General features: G+C 39.1%; 1 protein-coding gene across 1 annotated transcript in view; it reads left to right on the top strand.

Moving 5' to 3' along the window:
* The window catches only part of LOC103906612 (transcription elongation factor B polypeptide 3-like), a 29,899-nt gene that overhangs the window by 10,844 nt on the left and 5,846 nt on the right, over positions 1-13,209 (top strand). The window contains exons 2-5 of the mRNA XM_009288555.2: positions 7,119-7,175; positions 9,071-9,183; positions 10,329-10,974; positions 12,398-12,497. Coding sequence (XP_009286830.1) covers positions 7,119-7,175; positions 9,071-9,183; positions 10,329-10,974; positions 12,398-12,497 — 916 coding nt within the window. The remainder of the gene's footprint in view (positions 1-7,118; positions 7,176-9,070; positions 9,184-10,328; positions 10,975-12,397; positions 12,498-13,209) is intronic.

The following is a 13,209-nucleotide window of genomic DNA, read 5'->3' as shown; positions in this document are numbered from 1 at the left end:
GGGCGGGCGGAGCTCCGTTGTGGGTCCGTCTGAGCCCGCTGTCCCTCGCCGCGCTGAGGAGAGCCGGGCCCGCGCTGCCCCCCTCCCGCTGTCCCCCCTCGGCGTTGGCTGCCGGCCCTGCCGGGCAGGGAGAGGGGTATTTGAGCTGAGCGCAGCCAGCTGGGCTGCCGAGGGGGAACCTGTGTGTGAGATTCCGGCCTTGCGTCTCCATTTTGTTTCCCTCCCTTGTCATGAGCAGGAGGGATTGAAGGAGGGCTGGGTAGTGGTCAGGTCACGCGTGGTTATTTCCTGGGTGGGTAAGGGCTAAAGCTTTCTGTGGGTGGCCAAGAGGCCCTGTGTGCAGTCAGGTGAGGAGAAGGGCAACCGAAGCTGGGTGTCATGTTGTTACATCTAACAGGTAGCGCTGGTTGTGTGAAGGCTTGTCAGCATGGCCAGAAGGTCAAGACACAGCAGCTGGGGTGCTAATTTCTGTGTTCATAAGAGCTTTTCTCGGTGAAATAGGTGTTTCTGCTTTGTTTTAATGGTGTGCAGCAAGAGGAGTGGGAGCTGTAGCACCCTGTGGTGTTATTCCTGGTGCAAGAAGAACAAAGCTGCTTTTATCTCTGAAAGAAATTAAACAACCTCTGTAGGATAAGCGGTGCTGCTCAGTAGCTGCAAGGACTGGATAAGGAATACTTGAACCAAGCAAACATCGATGGGGAGATGGGTCAGAGCAGCCTACAGAAGCTGCGCTTGACACTCTCGAGGTACTGAGAGGTGGATGGGGAGATAAACACAGGCTGCAGGGGGGAGGGGTGAAGAAGACACCCTCTGCTCTCTGAGCAGCAGCCTAGACTCTGAAGGAAATGGAAGCAAAGCAGTATGTGCCAAATTGGCCTCAGTGTTTCACGAAGTAATAAATCACATTTGACTGAAGAAGGTGTATTCAAAAGGGTGGGGTTTTTTTTTGCGGGTTGAATTCAGTTTGTACAGAACGCATTTGCCATGATAGATTTCTAAGACATTAAAACTTGTATCAAGTTTGTGGAAGTATTTGGAGATGGAGGGCAGCAGTAAAATTTAATCTGTATTGTATTTGGTAGCTAATGAACTTGAAAAGCTTAGTTATTCATCATATTCTACTCTGTGTTTTCAAAGTGTGTGTGTATGCATATATAGGAAATACTGATTTTTCTTAGCCAATGATGGTTTACCTTCCTGAATGCCAGTGCTGTAGGCTATATCTGTCCAAAATGCAAATATCTGTGCAGGTCCTTCTTCAGATGTTTTAATTTGCAGTTCAATGAACCTAAAATTTCATCTTGTGCTACAGAAGTGATCAGATAGTATAGTCTTTGAGTTTTTTAATACTTGGGGTTGGTGTTGATTTGCTGTTCTGAACAAGAGATTGAAAGGGAAAAGAAAGAAACAATTCTAGAGGTAATTAATTTTAAGTGATCCCAAACCAGTAAGTTTCAAAACACATTCAACTCAACTGAAAAACATGAATAGCCCTGGCAGATTTGGTTCTGTTCAGGGAGGAGATGCACAGTTTTATGTGGCATGACTGCAAGCAGGTGCTGCATAAAATGTGCCTAATGGTGGTGCTGCAACACTTCTGCTGTTGCTGGTAAAACTGTCTAGTGAAATAGAAATATTTATGGATAACAGGGGCTAAGGAGTGGTAGGGGAAGTGAGATAGCCGTAAATTGGCAGTCATGAAATGCACTGCTAATAAAAGGTAAATCTAGTAATAGAAAATACATGGTTATCATGTTTGAAGGCAAAGAGGAAGGTTTTAGGTATGTGTGGAAAGAATAATAAATCAATATTACAGATGTGTATGTAGGTAAGTGTTGGTGTTGTCAAATATTTCTGTTCCATACTTGAGAATAATATTTGTCTTGGCACTTATTAATAATCACTAAATACTTTCTGAACCAGGGAAGATGCAGAACATTGGTTGTTCATGTCAAAAGCTTCTTAATGTGTGAGGTTTGATAGCTACCCCAGTGAGTTTTCAGAGAATTGACCAAAGAATGAACAGAGCTAGTGATTTAGGTATTGAATGATGCTCAAGGTACTAGGGACGTTCAGCAGGACAGGAAAAAAAATACTGTGCTATTGCTTATACAGGTAAATGAAACGGTCTTCATTGACATTGATCACGAAGGATCGTGTTGAGCAGCTGCATGATCTTGCGTATAAGATGTAATTGGTGTAGAATTAAAAGGATGGTGCCATGATCCATGCCACTCAATGAGACTTCATGTAAATATGTACTGCCAAATCTATCTCAAATTATATTCAGCTGACACTAACTGTCATAAATATATGCAAGTCTCTTAAGGCATTTGACTTGCTTCTGTATGATGCTGATTACAGTAGCAATGTTATGGACCTGATGCAATACATAAGATGAATTTCAATTGCAGTCATCAAAACTAAGTGCCAGACCTCATCAGAAAACAATGTTGACTTGTGGTTTTGGTTGTGGGTTTGTGGTGGCTTTTTTTGGGTGGAGGGTGATTATGCATCTGTTCTTGACATGATGCTACTCAATTCTTTCTTAATTTAGAAGACTGTAGGCATTGTAGGGAAATACTACAAATACTGAAGTAATTTGTGTCACATGAAGAGAGACTCTTCTAGAAACCAACTTTGATCATGCGTTAGGCTACATTCATTTGAGCAACACTCATTTTAACATGGCTCAGTGGAAAGTCACAGCTAGGAGCTGTGAATATAGGTCACTCAGGATAGGAGACGGTATTGTGGAAAGCATTGACTCAGAAAATGATTCGGAGCTCTGATGTATTACCGGTTGAGCATGAAATTGCAGTACAATGCAGTGGCTTATGGAATAAATGCTATCTTTGGGTAGCTTAGCAGGGTTATATTATTACCGCTATATAGTATTAGAGGGGCAATTACAGGAATATTATGTCATGTTCTGGGGACTGTTTTTAAAAACAGTGCTGCCAAGCTGGAAAGATAGTAAGACAGCTGGAGAATGGCTATAGCTCTGGCTAGCATAACTTACTGAAACTAAAGAACCAAGGTAAAGTGTGTGATTAGTGTTTACATTTCTGTGTTGTATAAGATGTTTGGAAAAAGATTCCTTTATTTAGCAGAAAGAGATCATGAGATTCAGTAGCTGAAAGCAAAACTAGACAATTTTTTTAGGGAAACTTTTTTACTGAGGGCTTGGGAATGCGTTGGGTTTTTCTAATGTGTTGTCTTCAAGGTCCTGGTACTCTTTCAAATGAGCTGTCTAGCTCAGCCAGAAGCTATGATGTGGATTTACCACTTGGTGAAATTTCACGGGCTGTATTATAGAAGAGAACAGGCTAAATAATTATAAGGATCCCTTTGAGAGAGATATGTAGCTAGTGGGCAAGGAAGAGGAGGGAAGGAGAGAAAGCAAGAAGGAGTTACTGTGGTGAAATGTTGAGTCAGTCCCTTAACCACAGATGGCCTGGGGACCCGTTAATGGGTCCCATCCTTCCCAAGGGTCCAGGCTCAGCTAGGAAAAGTGAGGTGACTGTACAACACTCATAAAAGGGAGGCTGGAGCAGCACTGGTGCAGTGGGAAGAGACCGAATTCTGTGCACCTGGGATCTGTTGTTACCATCACTCTGCTTTCAATTTTGACTCTGGAGAATTTTGTTTGCTCACATGCTTCTTACCTATGTTCATTACCTTTGCCTTCTGCTTACCGAATGCCTGCCTCCTTTCCCTCCTCCCCTTCATCTTAGCTCACACTTGCCCCTATTGTCACCTTCCCTTTTGTCTCACACTAGTATGCGTGTGCCGGCTGTCAGTTTGTCCATAAGGCTCTGCTTCTGTAGTCTGTTTACATTGCATGAAGACCTGTGTCTTAGGCTTGCTTGGAATGCTATTTATTGGAAAAACAACAATCCTAAAGGCTTTGACTCATCTTCTAGAAATCAGGAGGTATTTAGGAATTGCATAGAACAGTTCAGGAATCATATATAGAAATTTTTTGCTCTTCATAGTTTTTTAATAAAGTTTATCATCTCTGTTAAAGCCAATAGAGTTTTTCCATGAGGTTATAGTTAACAGTGGTATGCAAGGTAAAATAGGCTGAAAACCAGTGGAGGGTTAAGTATGTACTGTGTGTACATGGAAGGACTTGGGGAAAAATTACTGGGTACAGTGCAGTGAGATAAGAAGAGCCAGATGGGCTACAAATGCTATGGTAAAAGATATGGTTAGAGCAAGGCACATCAACAGTCAATCTTCATTTTGTTTTTGAATGCCTGCTCAGAACAGACTTCAGATAAAATAAGGCAAAAAGAGAAAGTAATTTATATAATAAATGTAATGGTCCACCATATAAATATAATGACACCAAAGTTTGTTTCTAACAAGCTTTAGTTTCAGTGACAGGCTTTACTTTGTCTTATGTTTCACAATATACCTTTCTGTGGCCTTCACCAAAGTCTGATAGGTATTGGAGCTGGGTATTTGTGCTTTAAAAAGCAAAAATAGTCTTTAATAGAGAAATCAAAACTCTCCAGCAAATAGGATAAATACAAAGTTTTTCCGCTGTTATTGATGTTTGCCACAAATTACATTTGCTTGTTTCCTGATTGTGTCTCCAAGTAAGTTTGACTTTTAAATGCCAAGGGCTCAGAGGTGGGTGATTCCTGCTGGCAGGCTGGATGCTGCCATCTACATTGCCCAGTTACAGTACAAGGCAAATGGAGCTGGCTCTCCTTTGGTAGTCCCATACATGCATAGCTGCCTATCTCACCGCAGCCTAAGCGGCTCCCTGCTTTCAAGAGATCAGGATTGCTTCTCCAAAAAGAATTGTCAGTGTTTGATCAATGCTTTTTGTTTTCTTGTTAATGAAACCTTCTTGTTTGTCTTACTTTGCCAAAGGTGATATGCATTTCAAGAAAGCAAAATGAACAGTGTAGTCTTTCGTTTAGAAAACTTTGGAAGTTTTGTCTTTCATCAGAATGTGTTGACTGTTTTCAGACATGATTGTCATCTAGGTACTTTTGTAATTTAGCCTGTTTTGAAGTTGTATGAATAGTAATTGCCTGCTTCCTGAATCTGTTCTTCTGAAATGAACTCAGCTTTATGAATTAACTTAGTCTAAAACCCATCAAGAGGAAACACTCAAACCCCCCATTCTCTTTGCAGCTTGATGAAAACCTCTTTTAGTATTCTTCTGTGTATAGGATTGTCTTTGGGCTATAGGATTTATTCCCAGTGGTTTGCACTGCATGAGTATCTAACCGTCCTATATAGCACAACATATCTCCTCAGCAATTGGTTATGTCCTTTTGATTGCAAAATAAATAAAATGAATGGGGATATTTTTAATTAAATAGGAAAATTAACTAACCTGACACTGATAACATAGTTTCTAATGATTTTGATTAATATTGAGAGCAATTAGTTGTTTTACTCTAGCATCTTTGCAACATACTTCCTGATAGGGATTATTTAGAAAAAGTCTTCAGATCACAAGATATGTAGTCTATACCTGTGAAATGTCTGGAAAAAAGTTAAATGTTAGGCTTGTGTTGTCCTCAAAAGGAAGAAGTTCTCTTGAGATGCAAAATTGTTTTTAACTTCATTGCATATATTGTTGACTCAACTTGCTGGCTCAGGGAGTATCTTATCCTTAAATAGGAGATAAGCAGAACTTCACATGGCTTTCATACTGGTTCAAAAATTTTGGCCAGGAAACTTTTTCATAGGTATCCTGCCATTTTGTAGTTAGCTGAACTTTTTGGAGAAACTTGATTTGTTACCTCTGGTCCTAGGCGTATGTCTTACTGTTACAGCTTTCCTCACTTTTTCCCAGGCTGTGAAGCATTTCTCCTGTACTTCTCTAGGTCTCAAACACTACTGCAGGGTGGATGATTTACAGGAAGAACTGCATGCCAGGCATGTAGATAGGGCCCAGTGAAATTCAGTATCAAGTGTAGGATTCCACTACTAATGCATTGTAGGAACAATGAAACTTAGAACAACAGTAGAGAAAAATATCCCCCCAGTGCTATTTGTAAATTGTTTCTTCAAGTTTGCTACTCACTTATTTTAGTACCTCTTCTACTTCCTGCAACACCATTTCGGAAGCAATATCTAATATGATAAATGACAGTTCATCAGTTATTTAAGTTATAGCTGTTACTATAGTTAAAATGTTTCTGGGTAGTCTGTTTTGCATTCCTGCAGGTTCCTGCCATTGCATTTAGAAGTGGCAGTGATCTGAAAAACTTGATTAGTATTCCAGGCTTTGTGAAAGCCTTAAGAAATGCTGTTACTTCAGTTCCACATTAATTCTGTCATCTATGTTACATAGCTTCATGGAAGTTTGTGAAAGGTAAGGCAAATTGCTTGTGTGTGGTCAACTGCAAGACTCAGGGGTGCTGTATACCTATTGCCAAAGAAATTGATACTCCACTTATAAATGGGAATTCTGTGTTATTAAAACACTTCTCATAGGAAGATGAGCCATGTTGTATTTGAAAAATTCTTTCCTGCTTTGGTGGAAATGTTGAGTTTTGTAACAGGTGTATACTTTGTCAGAGCAAAACAAAACAGCTGTTCTAGCTTGAGTTCATTTTGTTAATGTACAAATTGCAGTTAAGTTTTCAAAACCTTATTTTTTGCAAACTGGGCTCCCACCAGCTCTATTGTTCTTTCTTGGCCTGGGCTGATGGAGTGGTGCTGCTGACTGGGAGACCTGCTGGGAGACTTGCTGATTTTGCATGGTGCTGATTCTGCATAGTGCAGCTTTTCTATTGGTTCTGTGACAAATGAGGGTCACTGCTACACGAGGAGTGTGGGCATATATATGTAGCCTGTACTACTGTATTATTGATCTTTAATGTAATCTCTGTAGTGGTAAATTCTTACCTACTGGATTTTCTGGTATTACTGAAGTTGGGGGGAGTTGGTGGAACTGTACTGGTTCACAGCACACACTTCAGGCACAGCCCTGATGTGCGATAAGGGAGTGCTTACATTTTCCTGAAGCTACTGGATATTCCTCTTAACACTATTGAGTATTTTTGCAATAAACATGTGAATGAGAAAAATAGAATAGAACTTACGAATATTTGTTTAAAAAAAAATCTAATGTTTCCTTCCAGATTATAAAAACACTTAAGGTACTACAGGATTTGGATATATCGCTGGATATTCTAGTGGTAAGTGACCAATAATACATTAAACTCTTCCACAGTGAATTACTGTGTAAATGTCAGGGTTCTGCAATCATACAAGACGCAACAACGTTCACTGCTTCTAATTTTGACTCTTAATCATGATTTGTTTAGAGCTCTGTACAAGGAACCATGGAGGCTTTTCCAAAAGCCAGCTGGAAGTTGGGCATACAACTTGACAAATACAGTATTATGCAAACAGTGATAGTACTGAACAGGAATCTGGGCATATAGAGAACACTTCACTATTCAGCCTTGGTTTCTTCTCACTGTAAAACTGCTTTCAAGTCAATGCTTAAGACAAAGCAAACATGGGTGAACCATTCTTTAGGTCAGTTGTCTAAATCTTCTGTCTTTTATTAGCAGCTCAAGGTTAGTTTCTTGCATTTAAAGAGCAGGCATCCCAAGTTACAGAGTAAGGATACTTGTGACTTGTATTCTTACCCAAGCTGCAGCCTATCAAATTTCATATTAGAAATGCTCACACTGGTCTATGAAGCTTCTAGTTATTATGAGCAATATGTCTATATTTTGGGAAGAAGAAAAATGTGTTTTTTGTGAGAGAGCTCTTTGAAGAGTAAGAGAAAAATACGGTAATTAAGATATTTGGCTGGCCTGTTCAGGCAAAAAGGCATGCCTAAACACAGGTAGACTTCTACTGGAATACAGCAATATTTATGTATTTTTATTGGAAAACAAAACAATCTCATATTGCAATTAGTTGTTTAAAATGACAAAGGGCTTCTGCAGACAATTAATGTTCCCAGCAGACTTGCATGTTTTATAATGTGACAGACTTTCATAAAAGCCTTCAAGTCAAATAGAGGAGAGAGATGTCTTACAACTGAGGACTCCACGTATTTTTAATGCATTTGAAGAACATAAATAGCATTAGGAAATAATCCTACCAAATTTCTTGCATCTATTTTGCAATACACTGACCTACCAAACCAGTATTGCTAAAATTATATAGAACCTAAATCTCCTTAAAGTGAAATTAAGGAAGCCTTTTCTAAGGTGTGAGTCAATTATGTGGGAGTAGCACATGTATAGCTCTTGCTCAGACTTCACAGAAGTATCATTTCGGTAGTTAGCAAGAGCATAAACAGGTTGCTGCTAACCTAGTGAATTCCAGGTTTTGTATGCATCTTAAAAGTGAGAGTTCATGAGTCAAAGATACTTATTAATAATACAGGATTAAAAAGAAATCACCTATGATAGTTATATACACTCAAAGTCTGCAAGATAGTTGTGCTTAAACAATGTAAAACTCACTAGAGCAAGACTTGAAGGTACAATGGTAATGTGAAAATAATTGTACTGGGGAAAAACAGAAAATGACAGGTTTTAAATGTCAAGAGTGTTTGTTTGTTTCCCCGTGTGGCTGAAACTGAGACTGAGTTTGGTCATATGAACTCTGCTCCTCTGACCCCTCTATCCCATACTAATCCTGGTTGAGATGCATTTTAGATTACAATACATCCATCATATGTGCTCTCTAACATGCTAAAATGTACCTGCATAAGCTTAAAGGGAATTTGAATTGATTAATCTAATTCACTGGGGCGCAGTATGCATTTTGTGGGCATAAGCATTCGAGCCAAATGAAATTCCTGAAGTACATACATCTAATGGAGGAAAATGACTTATCTTAGTTTTATGAATTAAGACTACATTTTGTTCCCTGTATTTGGCTATAAATATTTACCTTTTATTCAGTTCTGTTTGCAGTATAAAGAATGCATTTATTATTTCTTTAGCTGCCATAAGACTTCTGTGACTACGAGGCTAATAGTCTTTGTAGCAGTTTTAGAGAAGGTTTTACTTGGGACGATAGTTGTGATTTATTCTGCCCATCTTTCTTGCACTGTCTTCAACAGGAAACTGGCATAGGCAAAACAGTTAACGGTTTTAGGAAACATGCCACTGCTGGGAAGGTAGCTAAAACCCTGGTAAAACAATGGAAAAAACTTATTCCTCCAGAAAATAAAAGGTAGGTGTGAACTAATTTTTTTCTAAAAGTTAATTATACTGTGGTGTAACTTTATAAAATGCAGCTTGGAAAGCTTAGGAAAGTGTTTGGAATGAAATATGCATTAGGACAGATGCATAAATTGGATGGAAGAAATGAGTTTGTCTTTTACAAAATATCATAAGACAAATCAGAGCAACAAGTATTGGTCAATTAGCCAGCCAGCACTCAAAAGACTTCAACTGTCTTTTTTTGACTGGCACAAGTTCTTAGGTCCCAGCTGATGCAAGTGGGACTAAGCCAGTGATGGGCACCTCTGCATTTTTTCCAGGGAAGTGGGAAGCTTGCTCTTTCTTCCCAGAGTTGTGGTTAAATGAGGCAGCTCTCCAGTGATTTGGTTGTATAGAGGGCTTTCCTATAATGTTCTTGTGGACTGAGAAGGGCTTACAATATTGGAGGAGTCACACTGAAGAGATGCGATTTCTTCTCAGAATGAAGCAGCCACCACTGCCATGGCCAGGCTGACTGTGCTTTAGATGTTTTGCAGACCTCTGACAATCTGAGGCAATTGAGCTGAGAAAGCCAAAGGTTTAGATTGACTAGATAGTGCATTTTAAATCTGAAGTTATTCAAACAACAGGAAAGTGAAATACCAGAACCTGTGATAAGCAAAGCATAAAGGCTGACCTTTTGTAATCTGTATCACCTACAGAGCATGTCATAAATTCTGTCTCCTAGTTATTTCAAGTACCATGTCTGTGTTATAAAGCATGCAGGGAAACTTGTCTAAAAAGTGGTATCCAACACATTATAAGCAAATAGTACTGTCAGGCATGTTTTCCTACTAATGGTTATGTCCCTACTCACAGCTTGTCTTGCTATCAATTCTTGTTGCAGTATTTAGCGGTGCTGGACCCAAGAGCTGCTTCTCTGGGATTCTGTACTGATAATGGAAGAATAAGAGCACAGCAGAGCACAGTTCTGGGTCTTGTAAAATTATGACACGTGGTGTGATTTAATGCTTTTAGGTTTACTAATGTAGGTAAAAAGATTGTTCAAGAATATAGCATCGTTAGGTTTACTAATGTAGGTAAAAAGATTGATTGTTCAAGAATTTAGCATCAGATGTAGCATGGGATGCGATTATTTTTTTTTTTATGTTGCAGTGGTCACAGAGGAAGAAAAAATACTGAAAAAGAAAAAGATGAGACAAAATCTTCCGTTTCCAAGGAGATTAAGCCTTCAGAGAAGTCCAAAGCATCTGTACTGGCCTCCAGAAGTTCCAATAGCGCTCCCATTTCTAAAAAGCTGAATAAGCAGCGTACTTGTAGTGAAAAGACCCACCAAAGTAGAGATTCTGAGTCTCAAAAAGGATGTGATAATAAAGAATGTAGTAGCAGTGGTTCTAAGCATGCTTCCCAGGGTACCAATCTTCAAGCTAAAGAAAGTGACTTCAAAGAGACAACCTCCACAGACAGCAAGAAAGTTTCAGAAAAGCAGTGTTCCTCTGTAGCCAGTAAAGATTTATCACCTCTGAAGGAAAAGCCTAGTAAGGATACTTCCAAACAGAGAAATCCTAAGAATGTGAAGAAACCAAAACAAAAACTTGTCGTAAAAAGCAAAGCTGAATTACCTAGTGATGAGGAATTTGAGCCCCCTACTATGTCTTTTGAATCTTATCTTAATTATGATCAGGTTACCAAAAAAAGAAAAAGGAAGGCTTGTCCTAATTCAAAATTTTCTCATGCAAAGAAGGGAGAGGAAGATGTAAAAAAATGTGAGGATGATCAGTCAGAAACTCCCAATAAAAAGGTAAACCACTGCATGGTTGAGATAATAGCAAATAAACTGCAGAAGAATAAGTGCTCTTGTCTCTTATTTTCAGTGAAATTCAGCTGTATTTATTTTAAGCAACAGATTGCAAGGCTCTGACATATCAGCTGCATTAGAATTGCCAATAATTACAATAATTGAAATGGTTTCTTGCATACTGGCAGTTTACAATTGACTTGTCTTGTATTTTTAGGATGACTTCCAATATGGCAGTAGTCTTTGATCCGTATCAGCTAATCTGCTTTTTACCTGCAAAGTAAAGGTCCTTACCTTTGGAAAGATGTCCCCTTCTACCATTCTTGACCAGCCTGATTTGTGACTGTAGTAGCTGTTTGAGTATAGCACAGTCATTTTGTCAGATGCTACGGTTCTTTAATAGTGAATGTTAAAGTCTGCAGTGGAACTGAACTTACTTCTTTTAATGCATTGAAGTAAACCACAGTAGTGCATATAAAAATAGCTTATACGTGTTTGTAATGTGAACTATCCTAGTCCCTTGACATTGAAGAAGCTTAAGTAGCTCCTCTGAGCCAAGGTAGGTCTAAACATGTGTATTAATTAGACCTTTTAAATGAAGCCCTTTTGCGCACTGGGAATTAGAGGTCTCTTCAGTCTTTTATCTTTACTGTGATGTGAAAGCTCCAGGCTTTATGTATTGTGGAAGATCTGCAGTCTCTCCTAAGTGGAGAAATACTAATGTAGAGGCTTGTGTATGATACTCTAGCATAAACTGTTTAAGGAAAAGTCTTGGATGTTCAAGCAGTCGTGAAAAGTTATTAAAGATACATGCAAGTTTTGGGCTGTAAGTGCCTGGCTTACAACTGGAGGACACCTAAGACCCAATTTAGATGTTGCACATAATGCCAGGCATTTGTAGGGACCTGTACTTACCAGACTGCAGCATCTTTAAATCCCTTTTTAAGGGGTTATCTCTGAAAATTTTAGGCTAAATGGCCTATCCAGCACAATATAGGAGACTTGATAGGACCAGGTATAAAGCTGTTTCTTGTCTTTCAGGATGGCATTTAGTTTGCCTTTAAATACTTAATTGTGGTTTTGTCACCTTGCAGTTTTGTCTCATTCACTGCACGCCTTTAACCTCAATAGCCATTTATCTGAAAGCCTGTTAGCTGAACACAGCTGCTCTGTTCTTTACTGTCTTTTTATGCACTGATTGCAGATATCCCACTAAGTTCCTTTTGTGATGTAGTTTTGGTAAGTAGAGTATGAAAGGATACACTGAAAAGTAATCCAGTGAGTAAATTTTAGTGCAGAAAAGCAACAATTCTAGTTATCCTAGTTACCTTTGGGGTTTGCTTAAGGGTTGTTTTCGTAGCTTATTTTAAGCCTCAGTAAACCCAAATTTGTAATGTTGAAGCAATGTTTCCTTGACTGTGCACAGGCCAAGGTGACATCCCTCCAAGATCTTCTTAATACTCCACTGCCTAAATTTCTGACAGGCATCTCAATCTCATCTCCCCCATATGCTGCAGACTTTAAAGGTAAGTAGTATGCAAGGCTGATAAATATGAAACAGTGCAGGTTTTTACAGCTCTATGTAGAGATGTCTTTATCCCCTTTCCTAATAAACTATATTAGCTCATCTGTCCATGGCAAAGAAATGCTTCACCTTCACTTTCTCATCTGTAGAAATCATGTTGAAGCTGATGGGAGTTATAAAGGCTTCCCTATTACGGCTTGTTGAATAAAGACATACTGTGGAAGGTTACCACAGATGTAGCGAAGGCATAGATCAGGTGGTAGTTCTACAGGCTCCATTTATCTTTACTCCTGTCTATACCTTATAGCAGGCAAAGCCTTAGTCAAAATTATCTTAGGTAAAACAAATATAGAAAGCACTGGGTGTAGCTTCAGCATAGGAACTTGCTAGCACAAAGTGCCAGTGGTTCCCCTGGCAGCTCTTGTGAGGTTTCAGTGGTTTCATATCACTCTGGTATTGGAACATCACTGCTATTGCAGCTTCTGGCTTCTCTATTGATCTTCCCGAGTTATCCTAATGTGCTGTAGACTGGTAACAGAGTAATCTAGATGTGAATACAGCACATATAGACCTGAACTAAATAATGTAAGGCTGGTCTGAGTTGGTGCAGCTCACTTGCAATGTACATGCTGTCTTGGTGTTAGATGATGATGAATGGACTTCTTTAATATACAATATGTGTCAGGGCCCCAAACTGTAATGCAGTAACTTTG

Source organism: Aptenodytes forsteri, unplaced genomic scaffold (assembly GCF_000699145.1).
Source record: "Aptenodytes forsteri isolate BGI_AS27 unplaced genomic scaffold, ASM69914v1 Scaffold100, whole genome shotgun sequence".
In the NCBI taxonomy this organism is placed as follows: domain Eukaryota; kingdom Metazoa; phylum Chordata; class Aves; order Sphenisciformes; family Spheniscidae; genus Aptenodytes; species Aptenodytes forsteri.
Note: the sequence above shows the minus strand (reverse complement) of the source record. Positions and strands in the feature narration are given on the sequence as shown.